Source organism: Coregonus lavaretus (assembly GCF_964263955.1).
Source record: "Coregonus lavaretus genome assembly, contig: HAP1_SCAFFOLD_762, whole genome shotgun sequence".
NCBI lineage: Eukaryota > Metazoa > Chordata > Actinopteri > Salmoniformes > Salmonidae > Coregonus > Coregonus lavaretus.
This window is the reverse complement of record NW_028156213.1, coordinates 140726-160000: the sequence shown is the minus strand read 5'-3', so window position 1 is coordinate 160000 and position 19275 is coordinate 140726. Positions and strand designations below refer to the sequence as shown.

General features: G+C 51.6%; 5 protein-coding genes across 5 annotated transcripts in view; all 5 read left to right on the top strand.

The window, feature by feature from the left end:
* The window catches only part of LOC311126614 (histone H1-like), a gene marked incomplete at both ends in the record, with an annotated part of 624 nt that extends 324 nt beyond the window's left edge, over positions 1–300 (top strand). Inside the window, one exon of the mRNA XM_084200613.1 lies at positions 1–300. This exon is cut by the window's left edge and continues 324 nt beyond it. Within this exon, the coding sequence (XP_084056739.1) occupies positions 1–300 (300 nt within the window).
* A 7387-nt stretch (positions 301–7687) lies between these two features.
* LOC311126620 (histone H2A) lies at positions 7688–8074 on the top strand (the record flags this gene model as incomplete). The annotated part of the gene is made up of 1 exon (XM_084200619.1): positions 7688–8074. The coding sequence occupies one exon, from the start codon at positions 7688–7690 to the stop codon at positions 8072–8074; it is 387 nt and encodes a 128-aa protein (XP_084056745.1).
* Positions 8075–8559: 485 nt separating this feature from the next.
* LOC311126616 (histone H3.2) lies at positions 8560–8994 on the top strand (the record flags this gene model as incomplete). Its single annotated transcript, XM_084200615.1, has 1 exon — positions 8560–8994. The coding sequence occupies one exon, from the start codon at positions 8560–8562 to the stop codon at positions 8968–8970; it is 411 nt and encodes a 136-aa protein (XP_084056741.1). The 3' UTR covers positions 8971–8994.
* A 3883-nt stretch (positions 8995–12877) lies between these two features.
* On the top strand, positions 12878–13252 carry LOC311126621 (histone H2B; the record flags this gene model as incomplete). The annotated part of the gene is made up of 1 exon (XM_084200620.1): positions 12878–13252. One exon carries the CDS (start codon positions 12878–12880, stop codon positions 13250–13252), a length of 375 nt encoding a protein of 124 aa, XP_084056746.1.
* A 2001-nt stretch (positions 13253–15253) lies between these two features.
* On the top strand, positions 15254–15877 carry LOC311126613 (histone H1-like; the record flags this gene model as incomplete). Its single annotated transcript, XM_084200612.1, has 1 exon — positions 15254–15877. The coding sequence occupies one exon, from the start codon at positions 15254–15256 to the stop codon at positions 15875–15877; it is 624 nt and encodes a 207-aa protein (XP_084056738.1).
* Positions 15878–19275: the final 3398 nt, after the last annotated feature.

The following is a 19275-nucleotide window of genomic DNA, read 5'->3' as shown; positions in this document are numbered from 1 at the left end:
CCCGCCAAGAAAGCCGCAGTCCCCAAAGTAAAGAAGGTGGCCGCCAAGAAGCCAGCCGCGGCTAAGAAGCCCAAGAAGGTAGCAGCCAAGAAGGCCGTCACCGCAAAGAAGTCCCCCAAGAAGGCCAAGAAGCCCGCTACACCCAAAAAGGCCGCCAAGAGCCCCAAGAAGGTGAAGAAGCCCGCCGCAGCGGCCAAGAAGGCAGCCAAGAGCCCCAAGAAGGCTACAAAGGCAGCCAAGCCCAAAGCCGCCAAGCCCAAGGCAGCCAAGGCCAAGAAGGCAGCCCCCAAGAAGAAGTAAACCTATTACAAACAGTGTTCTACTCGACACATGTTGTACCACAAAAGGCTCTTTTAAGAGCCACCCACCTCTTTCCATAGAAAGCGCATTGATTTCCATGTACTACCTGTCGTGAAAAAGAAATTACGCACACTAGGCTACTTTTACGCACACAACATTGTCCCACTCTGGGTGTGTGCGAAGGGAGAGGCATATAATAGAGGGCCAAAATGGCTTAGAAATTCGACCTCACGAGTGCACCCTCACCAGCCATTTTTATATATGAGCCACTGGTTCTATATCGTGGAGCTCCGCCCCATAGGGGAGCTCTGCTCCTAGTGGTTTACCCTCTGCCCTAAGGCAGATGCAGCCTGAAGCAAAATTATGCACACACCTACAGCCAATAGGAGTACAGGTGTCCCTATATAAGGAACCCCGTTCCCTCAATCTGCCTCCCATTATCTTCAGCGACTGGACTAGAATTGAAGAAGCCATAGAAGACTCAGGAAGATCTCGTCGTTGATATCCAGCCATCAACGTCTTCCTACAATGAGCACACCAAGCTTATCCTAAGGTAAGCATTTAACAAAAGCTCTTTTCAGAGCTCAATGTCGCTGTTCCCCTTGGCGGCTGTCGACCCCCCCCGACATTGTTTCGTGGGTTGAGAGGCACAGCACGCCAGGGACAGCTTCATCAATCCCCCACTATGCGCCAGCTGCGCCCTCCTTTTTTGAAGGAGTGGAAGCAGCATTGGGCATTTTTAGGGAGGATATTCCTCTTGAGGATGTGCTATCAGTGTTAGTCTCAGCTGAGGCATCATCTGAGGGCACTGACTCAGGAGATGACAGGGCTATTGGGGAAGAAATGAATATTCTATTGGAACAATTCATTACACTGACCCAGATGTTTAACCCCCCTTTTCCTTCGGGAAATTGTGAGGTCATTACATCCCTGGATGATGACGCCACAGCCTCTCTGTGCCTGAATTCTCAGGTCTCATTGAGTGGGCTGCTAAACAGCGGGAGATTAAGCTGCCCCCCATTCCCTCCAACCCGGAAGTGGATATGAGGAAGGGCGGCCGTTACTCTCGCTACAGCTTGGCGTCAGACGGCGGCCTCCAGCAGCAAGGGAGCGGGCCTCGCCCCCCCCCTGCAGCGCCAGAGGTGCCGGCGAGAGAGGTCATTAAAGCGTCATCCTGGCATCACCCGAAGGGCCGGCCAGAAGAGACGCCGTTTATGACAGGCGAGGGGGAGAGAACGGAAGACGGCACAGCGCCTGCTGTGACCGAGCCCACTGTCCCCCCCCCACTCTACCGTTGAGTGTATGGAGGAGAATGTTTTTTGTTGATGTGTGTAATAAAGAGTTGGCTCTACTTGACACTGTCAAGAAAGAGCCCCTTTTCCATAATACATCCGAGAGCGTTCGACCTTCCTCACTCTCGCTCTCTCTCTTACCACTATGAGTGCAGCTCAGCCCACCATGGTGCGTTGCTGAATGCACACATAAGGCAGGTATATAAAAGGTATTAAGTGTACCTTATAGGACCTCACTTTACAGACTCCTAGGAGTGCCGTAGTGAGTGTCTCACATAGCAGGCTGCAGTCTCAGCCAGATAATGGCATGATGACGCGACCGCTATCCGGGACGGCGCTCTGTCTCAGGCTAACGCCTCAGTCAGTGCAGTTCAGACCCGTGCTGCGTTCACGGAGGGCCTGATTACTACGGTTACGGGCGTAACCACGTATCGGCGCCCCCGTTTCTCTCAGAACGCGCTGATAATAACCACATTGGGGGTGGCGCACTATCACAGACTAAGGTCTCTGTTAGTACGACCCAGACCCATGCTGCGTTCAAGAAGGGCCCGATTACCACGGTCACGAAGGTGCCCAGTGTATCGGCGCCCCCACCTTTTCCTGAACGCGCCCAGGCTCACCACACTGAGTGTAGTTCAGCCCACCAGAGGTGCAGAGCTGAACGCACACAGGAGGTGAAAGGAGGAATAATACCTAGACGCCGTCTTGGTTTATCTCAAAGAGACCTCACATTACAGACTCCAAGGAGTACTGTAGTGAGTGCCTCTCATAGCAGGCTGCAGTCTCAGTCAGGAGACATGATGACGCAGCCGCTAGTTGGGGATGGCGCACTATCGCAGACTAAGGTCTCGGTTAGTGCGATTCAGACCCATGCTGCGTTCACGGAGGGCCCGATTACCACGGTGACGAAGTTTCCCAGTGTATCGGCGCCCCCACTTCTTTCTGAACGCGCTAATACTCACCACACTGAGCGTAGTTCAGCCCACCAGAGGTGCAGAGCTGAACGCACACAGGAGGTGAAGGGAGGAAAGATACCAAGACACCGTCTTGGCTTATCTCAGGATACCTCACATTCAGCAGACAGCTGTCTCTGTCCCAATGTGACATGAAGACGCAGCCGCTAACCGGGAATGACGCCTTGCTGCAGGCTAATGCCTCAGTCAGCGCAGATCAGACCCGTGCGACGTTCACGGAGAGCGGGAATACCAGGGTTACAGGTATAACCAAGGTATGGACGCCTCCGGCTTATTCTGAACGTATCAATGCCCATGGCTCTGAGCGCAGCTCACCACACATTGAGTGTGTCGTTGAACAGCCGCTTAAGACCAGTAAAGAGGCATTGTGGCACCACCGTGTGGTATCAGTCAGAGATCACACCTTTCAGATTCTGTTGAGTTCTGTAAAGGATAAGTCTCATGCTAAGCGGCAGTCTCAGTCAGACAATGACATGATGACGCAATCGCTTTCCGGGAAGAGCGCTCTGTCTCAGGCCAGTACCTCAGACAGTGCAGTTCAGACCCGTGCTGCGTTCACGGAGGGCAAGATTACTGGAGTTACGGTCGTAACCAACGTATCAAAGCCCCCGACTCTCCCAGAACGAGCTGATGTGTCCTCTCCCTTTCAAAGGGGGCCCGCCTTGGGCTATTCCACCAACCCAGTGCTGGGGAATAGCGGCGGCGAGGGCCATAGAGGAATACAGGTCCTTCCTACTGGACGCACCACAGCTTCGTGCGCACCCGCTTTCTCTGCATTGCTGGCAGTGGCGTCGAAGCTGTACCCTCTCACGCTGGCTAGAACAGACGTTAGAGAAGGGTTATGCCCTCCAATTCCATCGGACCCCACCCCCGTTCAGGGGAGTGGTGGAAACGGTGATGAAAACGCCAGACAAAGTAGCCGCTCTGAGATCAGAGATTACGGAACTTTTGGCGAAGGAGGCGGTCACAGTAGTTCCCCGAGAGCAAAGGAACAAGGGGCTATACTCGCCCTATTTCCTAGTGCCAAAAAAGACGGGGGGAGTGAGGCTGATTTTGGATTTACGCATTCTCAACGAGAGCATAACCAAACGGCCCTTCCGAATGCTGACGACAAAACGCCTACTGGAATGTGTTCAGAAGGGAGGTTTTTGTACAAGCATAGACCTAAAGGACGCGTACTTTCATGTGCCGATACAATCGCGCCACAGAAAGTTTCTGCGGTTCGCCTTTCAAGGGGTGGCGTACGAGTTCACAAGGATGCCGTTTGGGTACGCCCTGGCACCTCGAACGTTTTCCAAATGTGTGGAGGCGGCATTGGAACCGCTGCGTCGTCAAGGGATAAGGCTATTAGCCTACCTAGACGACCTGCTGATTCTCGCCCCGTCAGCAGAGCTGGCGTTCACACACACGACACAGACAGTGATTCATCTCACGCGTCTGGGGTTTGCTGTGAATTGGAAAAAGAGCGCACCCTGGCCCAGTCATCAGATTGTCTACCTGGGGCTACAGCTAGACACTGTAATGATGAGGGCACGAATTTCGGACCCTCAAAGGGCAGCATTGTTACTAGCCCTGAGGAAGTGTCGTCCGAATCACACAGTAACGGCGCTATCGATCATGTCACTTTTGGGTCTCATGTCGGCAGCCCACTCTGTGGTCCCGCTAGGGCTTCTGCATATGCGCAAAGCACAGCGGTGGTTCGCCCAACTAAGACTAGACCCAGTGCGTCAACGTCATCGGTTGGTGGTGGTTCCTCTCTCGCTAAGAGCAGACCTGGACTATTGGCGGAACCCGTGCGTTCTCACGCACGGAGTCCCGATGGGCAAGGTGTCATCCTACATTCCAGTATTTACAGATGCCTCTCTGACTGGATGGGGAGGGACATGTCAGTCTCAAGCGATAGGAGGTGCATGGCCTCAATCAGGTCGTCACATCAACCTCCTAGAGTTGGAAACGGTGCGACTGGTCTTGACCCACTTCGCGTCTACCCTTCGGGGTCGCGATGTGTTGGTCTGGTCAGACAACCGAACCACAGTGGCTCACATAAACCGCCAGGGAGGGGTCAGGTCTCCCGCCCTTCATCGGGCGGCAGTGGAATTGTGGCTGTGGGCTCACAAGCACCTTCGCTCGTTGAGAGCAGCACACATTCCGGGCTACTTGAACGTAGGGGCAGACATCATGTCAAGAGGGGGTCCTCGAGACGACGAGTGGTGTCTGCACCCGGACATTGTTCTACAGATTTGGGAACAATTCGGGAGAGCCGAAGTGGACCTGTTCGCGTCACGTGTGAACGCGCAGTGTCCCCTATGGTTCTCTCTGAGAAACCAGGACGAACCGCCATTGGGAAGAGACGCATTCGCGCACTACCCGTGGCCGAGAGTTCTCCTGTATGCATTCCCTCCGCTGTCTTGCATTCTCCCACTGTTAGCCAGGGTGAGGTCAGAGGAGCTGTCAGTGATACTGATAGCGCCCGATCGCCCGGGGGCTCCGTGGTTTGCAGAGATGAGTCAGATGTTGATTGCGCCACCCTGGCCAATTCCACATCGACGAGACGCTTTGATTCAGGCGGGAGGCTCGATAGGGCAATGGCCCATAATCGGCCAACCACTGAAGGCTTGGTTCCTGAATGGGACAGGTTAAAGCGCCGTGGGTTGTCTGATGCAGTGATCAGAACAATACAGGGCGCAAGAGCCGGTTCCACTTCTAGGTTGTATACGAGCAGATGGAACGTTTTCTCACGATGGTGTGATACACAGGACGTGGACCCCATGAGCTGTCAGGTAGAGAGTGTGCTCTCATTCCTACAGTCTATGTTTGATAAGCAGAAATCGCCCTCCACTATTCGAGTGTTTGCAGCGGCAATTTCAGCTGGTCATGAAGGGTTTAACGGAAAAAGTGTGTTCAGTCACTCATTAGTGAAACGTTTTCTATTGGGAACGCAACGGCTTAGGCCAAGACCTAGAGCTACGCTGCCCAAGTGGGATTTGGCATTGGTTCTCGAAGCGCTATGTAAGTCGCCGTTCGAGCCATTGAATCAAATACCCCTCAAGATGCTGTCTATCAAGACGGCGCTGTTGCTCGCCTTGACTACTGCTAAACGAGTCAGCGATTTGTGTGCACTGTCGACGAGACCCGACTGCTTAGCCATTAATGGCGATCTGAGCAGAGCGGTGTTACGTCCTAACCCGGCATTTGTGCCGAAGGTTATTAACAGTGCATATAGATCGCAGATCGTGGAATTGTGGGCTTTTCATCCCCCTCCCCATGGGGAGAGGAGTGAGGAAAAGCTTCACTGTCTGTGCCCAGTACGCGCTTTGGCGTGTTACGTTAGGCGCACAGCAGCGGTTAGGTCATCGCCTCAGCTGTTTGTGTGTCACGGTGCGGCTGCATTGGGTAGACCACTTTCAAAACAGCGTTTGTCTCATTGGCTTTGTGAAGGCATTGAGACGGCGTACGAGGCGGCGGGGCAACAACCGCCTCAGGGTATTAGAGCGCACTCCACTCGTGGAGTAGCAGCTTCTACTGCTCTTTTCAGAGGAACAGAGGTAGAGGATATTTGTAGAGCAGCGTCATGGTCGACACCGTCTCCTTTTATCCGTTTCTATCTGTTGGATATGTCTTCTAACTCTTTGGCTCGGTCTGTACTCAGCGTGGCTGAAGGGAGATCATGAGCAGAATAGAGAAAGAAAGCAGGATTGTGAATAAGTTCACAAGTCCGCTTTTATTAGAAGTAACATATTATGGACATGTTTTCTAACTCTTTTGTTCGATCAAATTTCAGCAGAGCTGAAAGGCGTTCTTGAGCTAGAAAAAGAGGACAGAGCAGGACCTTGGACAGGTTCCAATCAGGTCCGCTCTGGTTAGGAAGACTTATGTCAAGGATAAGGCCTTTAACTCCAATCTCGATTGCACTCAGCACAGCTGAAGGAGAATCTTGAGGTAGAGGAGGGAGAAGCAGGATGATAGACTGGTCTCTATCAGGTCCGCTTTGGATGAAGAGCATATTCTGTGGCATGTCTCCTGGCTGACAGTGTCAGCATATAGAAACATGTACTGAGTGGACAGAATGTGAGGTCATCTATCTGAGGTTCAGTTTAGTATGACTGGTATATTTTGTTCCATAGAATATTGAGGCACGGCTATCTGCTAGTACAGATTAGCACGGCGTCTATTCTATTGATCTGCCCAATAGCCATTGACATTGTCATTGAGCTAGATGGGGCGGGTCTATAACCGATGACGCGGTATATTGTGACGCCCTGATGGGTTTTTAGTCGCAGTACTGCGGGAATTGGTTGCAGCCATTGCTGGGCTTGACCTTTTCATTTTTTAATGGGAAGTGTTAGGCTCGGCAGGGAGTACATTTTGGAGCGTTTCGCTCCGCCTTAAACCACTAGGAGCAGAGCTCCCCTATGGGGCGGAGCTCCACGATATAGAACGATTAGTTACCGGAGTGTAACTCCAGTTCTATGAGTGGAGCGGAGCCCCATAGGACTTAAGGCCCTACCGACCCTCTCTAGTCTCGCTGAAGATAATATCTCGGGAGGCAGATTGAGGGAACGGGGTTCCTTATATAGGGACACCTGTACTCCTATTGGCTGTAGGTGTGTGCATAATTTTGCTTCAGGCTGCATCTGCCTTAGGGCAGAGGGTAAACCACTAGGAGCAGAGCTCCCCTATGGGGCTCCGCTCCACTCATAGAACTGGAGTTACACTCCGGTAACTAATCGGCTATTCCCGTTCAGAGGCAGGCTGCTGTGATGTGTTACAAGTGCCATGTAACAACAATAACAATACTATAGTGGCTTCGATTTCAAACTCAAGAGTGCACCCTCACCAGCTGTTTGTTTCCCATTTGGAGAGAAATAATGTGAGGATTTCATTTTGGCGCTCACGCGAAATGACACAAAGTCGGAGGGAAACAAAGTAGCCTCTCACTCGCTGCCTGTGGGTGGGAACCGGCTTAGAGCTGTCTGTCCGTCCGTCTGTCCCTCGCTCCAATTGGATAAGGCCACACCGGCCCGGTGGCCAATCGTTGCCTCTTGTGGCGAGGTATATGTACGGCTCTCGAAGTGGCGAGCGGCTCATTCAGACTTTCTGTGACTTTCTCAAGCTACCAATATGAGCGGAAGAGGCAAAACCGGAGGCAAGGCCAGGGCGAAGGCAAAGACCCGTTCATCCCGTGCTGGTCTCCAGTTCCCCGTGGGCCGTGTGCACAGGCTGCTGCGCAAAGGCAACTACGCCGAGCGTGTGGGCGCTGGCGCACCAGTCTACCTGGCCGCCGTGCTCGAGTACCTGACTGCTGAGATCCTGGAGTTGGCCGGCAACGCTGCCCGTGACAACAAGAAGACTCGTATCATCCCCCGTCACCTGCAGCTGGCCGTCCGTAACGACGAGGAGCTGAACAAACTGCTCGGCGGTGTGACCATCGCTCAGGGTGGTGTGTTGCCCAACATCCAGGCAGTGCTACTCCCCAAGAAGACAGAGAAGGCAGTCAAAGCCAAGTAAATTCGCTACTGCGACTTCAACTTGACTACTCAACCCCCAAAGGCTCTTTTAAGAGCCAACCACCTAGCTCTCCAAAAGCGCAAAGTACCTTTCTATGACCGCAATACATTGAGTGGGTGTATACACAACTATTTCGACATTCTGTGCCCACATGAGGCCTTGCATGAACAACTAGGCCTCGTTTGCCATAGCAGGCTAGCATTAGATTACACGTGCCTATAAGATGTCACTCTTGACTTTGGCGACTATTATTGCGCGTAAAGGGCCGGCGGCGTCCTATTGCGCGTAAAGGACCGGCGGCGTCCTATTGCGCGCGCACCGGGAGTTTGAATTTTGGAGAGGCCGGGCCTCGCGTCCAATGGCCAACGGAGGAGGCCTGCGCAACGGGCCAATCGGGGTGGTGGGGAGATGGTGTCCAATCAGCAGGCGCCACTGCCGGCTTTATAAACTTCACATAGGCATTTCGAGGCTATACTCCCAGCGCCATGGCCAGAACCAAGCAAACCGCTCGCAAATCCACCGGTGGCAAAGCCCCCAGGAAGCAGCTCGCCACTAAGGCTGCTCGCAAGAGTGCCCCGGCCACCGGCGGTGTGAAGAAGCCTCACCGTTACAGGCCCGGCACCGTGGCTCTGAGAGAGATCCGTCGTTACCAGAAGTCCACTGAGCTACTCATCCGCAAGCTGCCCTTCCAGCGCCTGGTGCGAGAAATCGCCCAGGACTTCAAGACCGACCTGCGCTTCCAGAGCTCCGCCGTGATGGCCCTGCAGGAGGCTAGCGAGGCTTACCTGGTCGGCCTGTTCGAGGACACCAACCTGTGCGCCATCCACGCCAAGCGGGTGACCATCATGCCCAAGGACATCCAGCTGGCCCGCCGTATTCGCGGAGAGCGCGCATAAATGAGGATGACCTGAACTCGAAAATCCCCCAAAGGCTCTTTTAAGAGCCACCTCCATATTTCCATCAAAAAGGCACAATTGTTCCATGTATACACGCACCTCTACATTAGCCACCATGTATGTTGTTCACTAACACGTCTAAAAGCTACGTATTGCACCTTTTAGTTGCCTGAAGTCTAGCTTCAATGTTTGTTTGTGTGTATATACACAACCATCTGGCATCATCCACTTCCTTTGAACTATAGTAGCACAGTAAAATGCTTTACAAAGGAGGGGAAAAAGAAACGAGTGATAATATAGGCCGAATAGTAACAAGAATTGTGTTCAGATGAATAATTGACACTATTAGTTGTGTGTAATAATAGCCTTGCATGCAGTCCAGAAAAAACATTGCATGCCAACTTACTTTGAAAGTCCCATGTTGCAGTGCTGCTGAGAGACTCATGCGGAGGCCAAAACTTTACAGTGGAGCACGGAGGCCATCTTGTGGTTAAATGTGGGTACTGCACATCATGGTGATTCCCTTTCGGCCAGCGTTTCCCAAACGCGGTCCTGGGGTCCCCAAGGGGTGCGCGTTTTGCGTTTTGCCCTAGCACTCCACAGCTGATTCTAATACTCCAGCTTCATGATGATGAGTTGATTATTTGAAGCAGCTGTGTAGTGCTAGGGCAAAAACTCCCAAAACGTGCCCCGAGTTTGGGAAACCCTGCTTTAGGCTAATACTAGCCTATTAGGATGACTTGGTTCGATCGCTTTAATGGCAACTGCTGAACTCTGGTTTTCACTAATTACTTGTCCCAGGTCACCATTATGAATCCAATAGCAAAACAAATGTTTCAACATTGCTCAATAGTGAAAAAAGGGCAGGAAACGATGGGTTCTCAACAATATTTCACCAACAACCAATCACTATTCAAGCATAGACATTAGGATCATCCACAAATATTCCTAAATCATACTACAAAAGAGTTGTAACGAAATGGATTTGTCTGTTCAATGCAAGTTCAACGTCAAAGAAAAAGTGCATCACCACAACAAACGTGTCTTTAGATACACTGTAAAAAAATGACTTTGTGGAATGTACTCAAGCTATTACAGTCAACAAAAGCACACGTCATATTATTGAGTAGATCTTTTAGCTTGTTTTTATGCGTATATAAGCTTGAGTAAGTTGTTTAGATGTGGTCCAATACATAGAGTAAAGATGATAGAGGTAAAAAATGATTATATTATGTTGATTCAACTCAAATAGACATTGTGTTATTTTACCTGAATGATTCATCCTATAATGTATTTAGACCAAGTCAGAAAAATGTTCACATTTTTACTTTGGATTCACTCAATCAGATCCCTTAAGAGAAAAGGTATCCGGACACCGGGAATCCATTTATTTAAACATCAACGGTTTGCAAAACATCTGTTATTATGAGATGAGAAATTACGGATTCGCAATCAACACTGCAGGTAAATCCTGATTGCTGCAGGTAGGCAAAACCGTAGAAATAGGAACTACAACACTAACTAGTATAGGATCTCTGTGGGCAGACCCATTACTTACGAGAGATACAATGGAGCTTCAACCCCAAGGCAAGAAAAGTATTCATTGGTTCCACTTCTTTCCCTTCTAAATGCGTTTGCCTAAGGACAGGCTGTATGCACATATCTAAATGGCATTAAAAAATCAGTATTTTTTTTGCCACTCAGAACACAGACATTTACCTTAAGGGGAGTTACCCTCATTTTAGACTTCCCAAGCATACATTTTCATGACAGCGTTCCTAATCTGCAGTAGGCAAAGCAGTTGAAAATCGGTAGGTTAACACCAAACCGTGAGGTGATTATGAATTCAGAGCAGTCGGATTAAGTCATAGTCAAATACATTTGAACAAATGAACAACAATATCACACGGAAAGTGATGTGAGCATTGCATTGTGGAAAGCAATGACATTACCAGAACACGTATTGCAACGCGAGGCATGTATTTCTAGATTAAACACTGATTCAGTGTGATGAACAAGTACATGTATGATTTGGTGTGCTCTACTTGAACACGCGCTTAGAGTTTTGAAACCACTGCCTATATGATGAGCGGTCGTTGTTTGTTTTATTACCACATACTTATGGAAATTGCACCGGTTGAGAGATGATGGCTCTCTTGTGCCTACGGTGAAGGGTACTTCTGATCCAGCAGGTGGTGCTAAGATCCCTCCCTATATGACTTGAATGATGAGTTGATTTATTCCTTATAGCTCCTAATGATTTTAAGGCCAGTGTTGGCAAACATTACTTGTGCTCCAGCAGGTGGCCATGAAATCCCTCCCTATATGACTTGACTGACCAGTTAGTTGATGGACTCCTTATAGCTCCTAATGATTTTAAGGCCAGTGTTGGCAAACATTACTTCTGCTCCAGCAGGTGGCCATGAAATCCCCCCCTATATGACTTGACTGACCAGGTAGTTGATGGACTCCTTATAGCTCTTAATGATCTCAAGCAGAGTGTTGGCCACATGACCTCTGGTCCAGCAGGTGGCGGTGAAAATAGTCCCTATAGGAGTTGACTCATTTCTTTGAGGTCCTAAATGAAGCATAGGGCGTCAACAGTGCATCTCGGCCTAACCCTGTTCCGGGCCCATTTCTTCACTCGATGCTTCCGGTGTTCTTCATCTCCTCTTCAATAGTCCTTCTCCACGTCTTCCTTCCCGCCTTGCCCTGTGCGTTCCACTGAAGTGTCTGTGTTTTTATGTCGTTAGGAGTTTTGCTCACTGCGTGTCCCCCTTCCATTTCCACTTTCTGTCCCAGTTGGGTAGCTATCCATTATACTGTAGCCTACTTACTACCAATGTCACTGTAGTCAAAGGTGATTTTCGATTATTATGTATGAGTATTATTATATATTGTTATATTATGATGTTCAAGCCTATAGGCTGTGGTAACAGGCCCTCTGTGATTTGTTGTTGTACTGTACATGTCAAGTATCTGCACTCTAGCCTAATTAGCCTAACCTGCTAGGGAAAAGTCACTTCCGGTCGTAGCTGTATCCCACCTAGTCAAAACCTTGTTAGTCCTTATCCTAAAAGGCACCCTCTGTTCCTCGATATACTCCACCGAGGGCTGGCAGCCAGTAAGTACAGGTAAGTGACAATTATCCGTGACGCAGTCACCTACACCGAGCACGCCAAGAGGAAGACCGTTACCGCCATGGACGTGGTCTACGCTCTGAAACGTCAGGGACGCACCCTGTACGGTTTCGGCGGTTAAACCCACTCTCTTCGGAACCTCAACACCCCGACTCGAACCCAAAGGCTCTTTTAAGAGCCACCCACATCCGCTTCAAATGGGCCCATTCCATATAGTGTTATATATATATATATATATATATATAAAATTGTATGCTATTTAGTAAGAAAGTATGAGCCACTTCGAGTGGACAGGGAGTATTAATTAGAGGATTCTAATGTCCCGTCCAGTTTTAGTGCACAGAGGGAGGCCTATATCTGACAGTGGCAAAGTGTAAGAACGTTATTATTTTGGGTCAAGCAATAGTGGAATTTGGACAACATAAAGCCACCACGAGTCGGTAGACGTGGCTCGAAAAGAGGGGGACAGCGCGCACACACACACACAGTCCAAAATGGGAGCCCTATGTCTGACGGTGCCAAAGTGGGCAATTCTATCACCAGCATTATTTGGCACAACAATCGTGCCATTTGGACACCTATTAAAGCCCCCCTTTTGAAACACACAATTCCCCATCGGTCACAGAGCATAGGCTATAGAGAGGAGGGAGGGAGGGAGGGAGCAGGGGAGTGTCTACGGCCGCTGACTTTGCTTAGCTTCCTCTTCATAAGACGGGTAAGCGCCCTTCACCCCCTCATTCGTTTCTGAGAAGCAACGAGACATCATCATGCCCGAGCCAGCAAAGTCAGCGCCCAAGAAGGGCTCCAAGAAAGCCGTCACCAAGACCGCAGGGAAGGGCGGCAAGAAGCGCAGAAAGTCCAGGAAGGAGAGTTACGCCATCTACGTGTACAAAGTCCTGAAGCAGGTCCACCCCGACACCGGCATCTCCTCCAAGGCCATGGGAATCATGAACTCCTTCGTGAACGACATCTTCGAGCGTATCGCCGGAGAGTCCTCTCGCCTGGCCCACTACAACAAGCGTTCTACCATCACCTCCAGGGAGATCCAGACCGCAGTGCGCCTGCTGCTCCCCGGTGAACTTGCCAAACACGCCGTGTCCGAGGGCACCAAGGCCGTAACCAAGTACACCAGTTCCAAGTAAACAGCGCATTTGGACTGCTCTACTAACCCAAAGGCTCTTTTAAGAGCCACCCACTCTGTCAGTAAAAAAAGCAATTCCATCGCCACCGAATGAATGCGTAGGTAGGCTGCGTTACATTGTACGACCGCGGTTACATTGTATCATTGTTTAATGGGCGGCGCGCGCCGGCTCGGAGAGCGGCTACATTGTATCATATCCCCTGCCCGTTCCAGCGTAGGGGTTTAGCGCGCCTTTTTTGGTGTCTTTGCGCGCTGAATAGTAACCCATGTTTGTCGGGCTCCATTCCAGGTGAAGGCAATGTAAAATGGCACCATTTGACAAAGGGTGTAAATAAATGAATCAAAAAGGCAGTCTGTTGGGTTTGATTGGAAAGAAATGCCTTTTGTCGTCTAATGAGCGGATAGTCATTTTGAGTTGACTTCCTGAATCGGTAGGACACGGATGGAGTGAATGGATGCTCCATCATTGGACTATACCCTAATGATGAGAATGATAATGGCAAGAATAAAAAGGTGGTGAATAATATGAATGAATATAATTATATATATATATATATATGAACGTAGCCCTTTTGGCCTACAGGTCATTTCCGGTCAAGGTCGCATCATCCATATAGTCCCCTGTAGCTCAGTTGGTAGAGCACAGCGCTTGCAACGCCAGGGTTGCGGGTTCGTTTCCCACGGGGGGCCAGTATGAAAATGTATGCACTCACTTAACTGTAAGTGGCTCTGGATAAGAGCGTCTGCTACATGACTCAAAATGTCCATGTGAAGTGTAGTACATTTGAGTCACGTAGTGTATTTTCCTTCCTACTACACTCACGAGGCAACAGGATAAAAGGCAGTGGCTTCCACGTGACAAAGTGGGGATATGAATGTGTCTGTAGGCCAAGTCACAGTATAACACAGAGAAGGAGTGAGTGTGATAGTCGTTGGAGCAGTAGTGGATTCCAATGACTACCTTGGGGATAGCCTATACAACAGGGAAAAGAAAAGAGGCCGCAATCAGCCTTCTGACCCACATGCACCTGCTGGGATTCTTCTCACAGTCCAACCACATATGCAGCCCTTGTCCCACTCGGGGAGAGAGAGAGAGACTGAGAGAGAGAGAGAGAGAGACAGAGAGAGAGAGAGAGAGACTGAAAGAGTCTAGTGAAGGAGTGACAGCCAACCTAAGGAGTGACAGCCAACCTAACTACCTACCTACCTACCTACCTACCTACCTACCTACCTACCAGAAGGGAGGGGAAGACAACACACAATCTCACTGTGTAGAAATAGTAGGCTACAAATACAACAACAACACACACACTGCCAGTGCACAAAAAGTACTAATACACACACAGTGCAAGTAAGCATGTCGTAGGACAGTTTATACCATGTGGATCCTGTACATACGACGAATACAACTTGAAACTTGAAGTACAACACTCGTCTCAGCCAGGCCTCACAGGTGCATGTGTTTTAAGGTCCCCAAAAGAGCACTTCTTTAAAACACCCTGGACCACATCAGGGGACACCAAACCATTTGATTCCCTTGCCAGACATCTCGGCTCACTACACAACAAGTGCTGCTCGCAATCGGATGCACTTTTAGGCCATTTAGGAGACAAATAGCACAGGAAAACCAGTGCGCACCGCTCCACCCGACAGTCCAACGGTGAGATTTTGAGCGAGTCGCAACAAAATGCACGGCCCTTCCGCGGCCCACATGACTTTATTCTGAACGGAGACAAGTCTGCTCGCTGGGCCGTTCGCTTTTGGAGCAAAAACACGGCTCCGTCGGTGACTTTTGGGCCGATATAGGCGAACAGAAAACACAAGTGAAAGAGCATTTGGCCAGCCCAGAGAAGCCGAGCTGGGTGGCTTGATGTGGTTCTCATGTCGCGTTTAAGGCCAGCCCCCTGCTCAGTGTGGAGCTTCAATAGCGCAGAACAGCATCTACAGGAAACTACTCCTCGCAGACCGTGTGTGTGTGTACCGGACCAAACGACAGACAGACATGGCAGAAGTCGCACCAGCACCCGCCGCCGCCGCACCGGCCAAGGCACCCAAGAAGAAGGCAGCAGCCAAGGCCAAGAAAGCGGGACCCAGCGTAGGCGAGCTCATCGTCAAGGCTGTGACCGCTTCCAAGGAGAGGAGCGGCGTTTCCCTGGCCGCGCTCAAGAAGATGCTGGCGGCAGGCGGCTACGACGTGGAGAAGAACAACTCCCGCGTCAAGATCGCAGTCAAGAGCCTCGTCACCAAGGGCACCCTGGTCCAGACCAAGGGCACCGGTGCATCCGGCTCCTTCAAGCTCAACAAGAAAGCCGTCGAGGCGAAGAAGCCCGCCAAGAAAGCCGCAGTCCCCAAAGTAAAGAAGGTGGCCGCCAAGAAGCCAGCCGCGGCTAAGAAGCCCAAGAAGGTAGCAGCCAAGAAGGCCGTCACCGCAAAGAAGTCCCCCAAGAAGGCCAAGAAGCCCGCTACACCCAAAAAGGCCGCCAAGAGCCCCAAGAAGGTGAAGAAGCCCGCCGCAGCGGCCAAGAAGGCAGCCAAGAGCCCCAAGAAGGCTACAAAGGCAGCCAAGCCCAAAGCCGCCAAGCCCAAGGCAGCCAAGGCCAAGAAGGCAGCCCCCAAGAAGAAGTAAACCTATTACAAACAGTGTTCTACTCGACACATGTTGTACCACAAAAGGCTCTTTTAAGAGCCACCCACCTCTTTCCATAGAAAGCGCATTGATTTCCATGTACTACCTGTCGTGAAAAAGAAATTACGCACACTAGGCTACTTTTACGCACACAACATTGTCCCACTCTGGGTGTGTGCGAAGGGAGAGGCATATAATAGAGGGCCAAAATGGCTTAGAAATTCGACCTCACGAGTGCACCCTCACCAGCCATTTTTATATATGAGCCACTGGGCTATTCCCGTTCAGAGGCAGGCTGCTGTGATGTGTTACAAGTGCCATGTAACAACAATAACAATACTATAGTGGCTTCGATTTCAAACTCAAGAGTGCACCCTCACCAGCTGTTTGTTTCCCATTTGGAGAGAAATAATGTGAGGTTCTATATCGTGGAGCTCCGCCCCATAGGGGAGCTATGCTCCTAGTGGTTTACCCTCTGCCCTAAGGCAGCAGCAGCCTGAAACAAAATTATGCACACACCTACAGCCAATAGGAGTACAGGTGTCACTATATAAGGAACCCCGTTCCCTCAATCTGCCTCCCATTATCTTCAGCGACTGGACTAGAGAAGAAGCCTTAGAAGACTCGGAAGATTTTCGCCGTTGACATCCAGCCGTCAACGTCTTCCACTATGAGTGCACCAGCTTTTCCACCAAAGGCCCTTTTCAGGGCCCTATGCCGCTGTACCGCCATGGCTACTTCGGACCCCCACGACCTATGTTTCGTGTGCTTGGGACCGCTGCATGCCAAGGAAGGTCTCGGCAACCCTCCTAATTGCGCCTCCTGCGCTCTCCTTCCTATGAAGGAGAGAAAGCAGCGCTGGACGTTTTTTAGAGAGGAGGTCCCTCTCGACGACGCAATGTCCGTGCTCGCCTCTGGATCAGAGGCATCAGCGGGCAGTGCTGAGTCAGGGGATGACGGGGAGAGCGCCGAGCCGGATGTCCCAATGGGGCAATCTGGAGCTCTGGCGCCAGCCTTTAAGACCCCCTTTCCTACGGAAAGCGTGAGGTCTGAGGGTTCCCTGTGCGGAGATGACATGAGCTCTGCCAGGTCAGAGGCTCTGTCCTTCGCGGCCGCCTCTCTGCGTTCGGACTTTCCCGGACTCATTGAGAGGGCGGCCACCCGACTGGAGATTGCGCTGCCCCCAGCTCCCCCTCCAATGGAGGTGGATTTGATGGAGGGCGGCCCCTACTCCGTGCCGAGAAGGGCGGCTGAGCCAATGGCTCCAGCCTTGCCCTCTCTGGGCAAATATGTCGAGGGCTCGTGGGGGGCACCTCTGGCGGCGCGTTCGCCGGCCAGAGTGTACACCCCATTCACCAGAGTGGCTGGATACGAGTGGGCAGCTAAGGGAATCCCTAGGCTCGAAGGCGCCATGACGGCGTACCTAGTGCCGGGTTCGAGTCCCTGGGCAGCCTCCAAGAAGGCCACCCTGCCAGCACAGAGGGACAGGTTCACAGCCCAATTGGCTGAGAAATCCTTCACGCTGGGAGCCCAGAGCGTTGCAGCGGCGAACAACATCGCCCTCCTCGCGGCCTCCCTGTCCCGTCTCACAACGGGCAGGTCAGAGTTGACCGGTGAGGAAGTGGAGGAGGCCTCCAGGATTTCTGGAGCCATACTCCACCTGACGCAAGCGGTGGCGATATGCGCGGGCAGGACCATGGCCACCTCGGTGGTTACTGAGCGGCACCTCTGGCTGTCCATGACGGCCATGAAGGAGACCGACAGGGCATCCTTGCTCAACGCCCCCGTCTCCAGCGAAGGGCTATTCGGCCTTGCTGTGAAGGACGCCACCGAACGCATCGCCAAATTGGACGAGGAGAGGAGGCACCTGGCCAAACATTTGCCACTGGCAATGAAGGCCAGCAGAGCCCCAACCAACCCAACCACCTCCAACGCCCCCAACAAGTCAGCTGGGAGGCGAAGGGCCAGGCGACAGGCGCACACCCAGAGCAGCGGGAGAGCGGGCTCGGCCCCTCCAGCAGCAACGGTGACGACGTCGGTCCCGCCAGAGAGAGAGGTCGTCCAGAGGCCAGCCTGGAAGCACCAGAAGGTGACTCAGAAAAGGCGGCACCTTTGACGAGGCGAGGGGGAGAGAGCAGATGACGGCCCGGCGCGTGACGCAGAGAGGCCTACTGTTCCCCCCCACCCCACTGTTCAGGGCGTGGAGGGCTGTTTTTATAACCATGTGAATAAAGAGATGATTCTCATTGACACTGTCAAAGAAGGACTTTTATTTCATAAGGTTAAGAACACTTCACGTTCTATGTCTCTCCCTCACCATCTTGAGTGTAGTTCAACCCACTTAGAGTGTGTAGCTGAGCGCGATCAAGAGAGGAAAAGGGTAAAGGTAGCAAGGCACAGCCTTAGCTCACCTAATAAAGATCTCTTACTGCAGACTCCTAGGAGCTCTGCAGTAAAGGTCTCACATAGTAGGCAAATGCCTCTGTCCCAATGTGACATGAAGGCGCTGCCGTTTGCTGGGAATGACGCCTTGCTGCAGGCCAATGCCTCAGTCAACGCAGATCAGACCTGTGCGACGTTCACGGAGAGCGGGAATACCTCCAAGGTATGGACGCCTCCAAATTACTCTGAACGTATCAATGCCCATGGCTATGAGCGCAGCTCGCCACACATTGAGTGTGTCGCTGAGCAGCCGCCTAATACCAGTAAAGAAGCATTGTGGCGCCACCGTGTGGTGTCAGTCAGAGATCACACCTTTCAGGTTCTATTGAATTCTGTAAAGGATAGGTCTCATGTTAAGCGGCAGTCTCAGTCAGACAATGACATGATGACGCAATCGCTTTCCGGGCAGAGCGCTCTGTCTCAGGCCAGTACCTCAGACAGCGCAGTTCAGACCCGTGCTGCGTTCACGGAGGGCAAGATTACTGGAGTTACGGTCGTAACTAACGTATCAAAGCCCCCGACTCACCCAGAACGAGCTGATGTGTCCTCTCCCTTTCAAGGGGGGCCCACCTTGGGCTATTCCACCAACCCAGTGTTGGGGAATAGCGGCGGCAGGGGCCATAGAGGAATACAGGTCCTTCCTACTGGATGCACCACAGCTTCGTGCGCACCCGCTTTCCATGCATTGCTGGCAGTGGCGTCAAAGCTGTACCCTCTCACGCTGGCTAGAACAGACGTTAGAGAAGGGTTATGCCCTCCAATTCCGCCGAACCCCACCCCCGTTCAGGGGAGTGGTGGAAACGGTGATGAAAACGCCAGACAAAGTAGCCGCTCTGAAATCAGAGATTACGGAACTTTTGGCGAAGGAGGCGGTCACAGTAGTTCCCCGGGAGCAAAGGAACAAGGGGCTTTACTCGCCCTATTTCCTAGTGCCAAAGAGGACGGGGGGAGTGAGG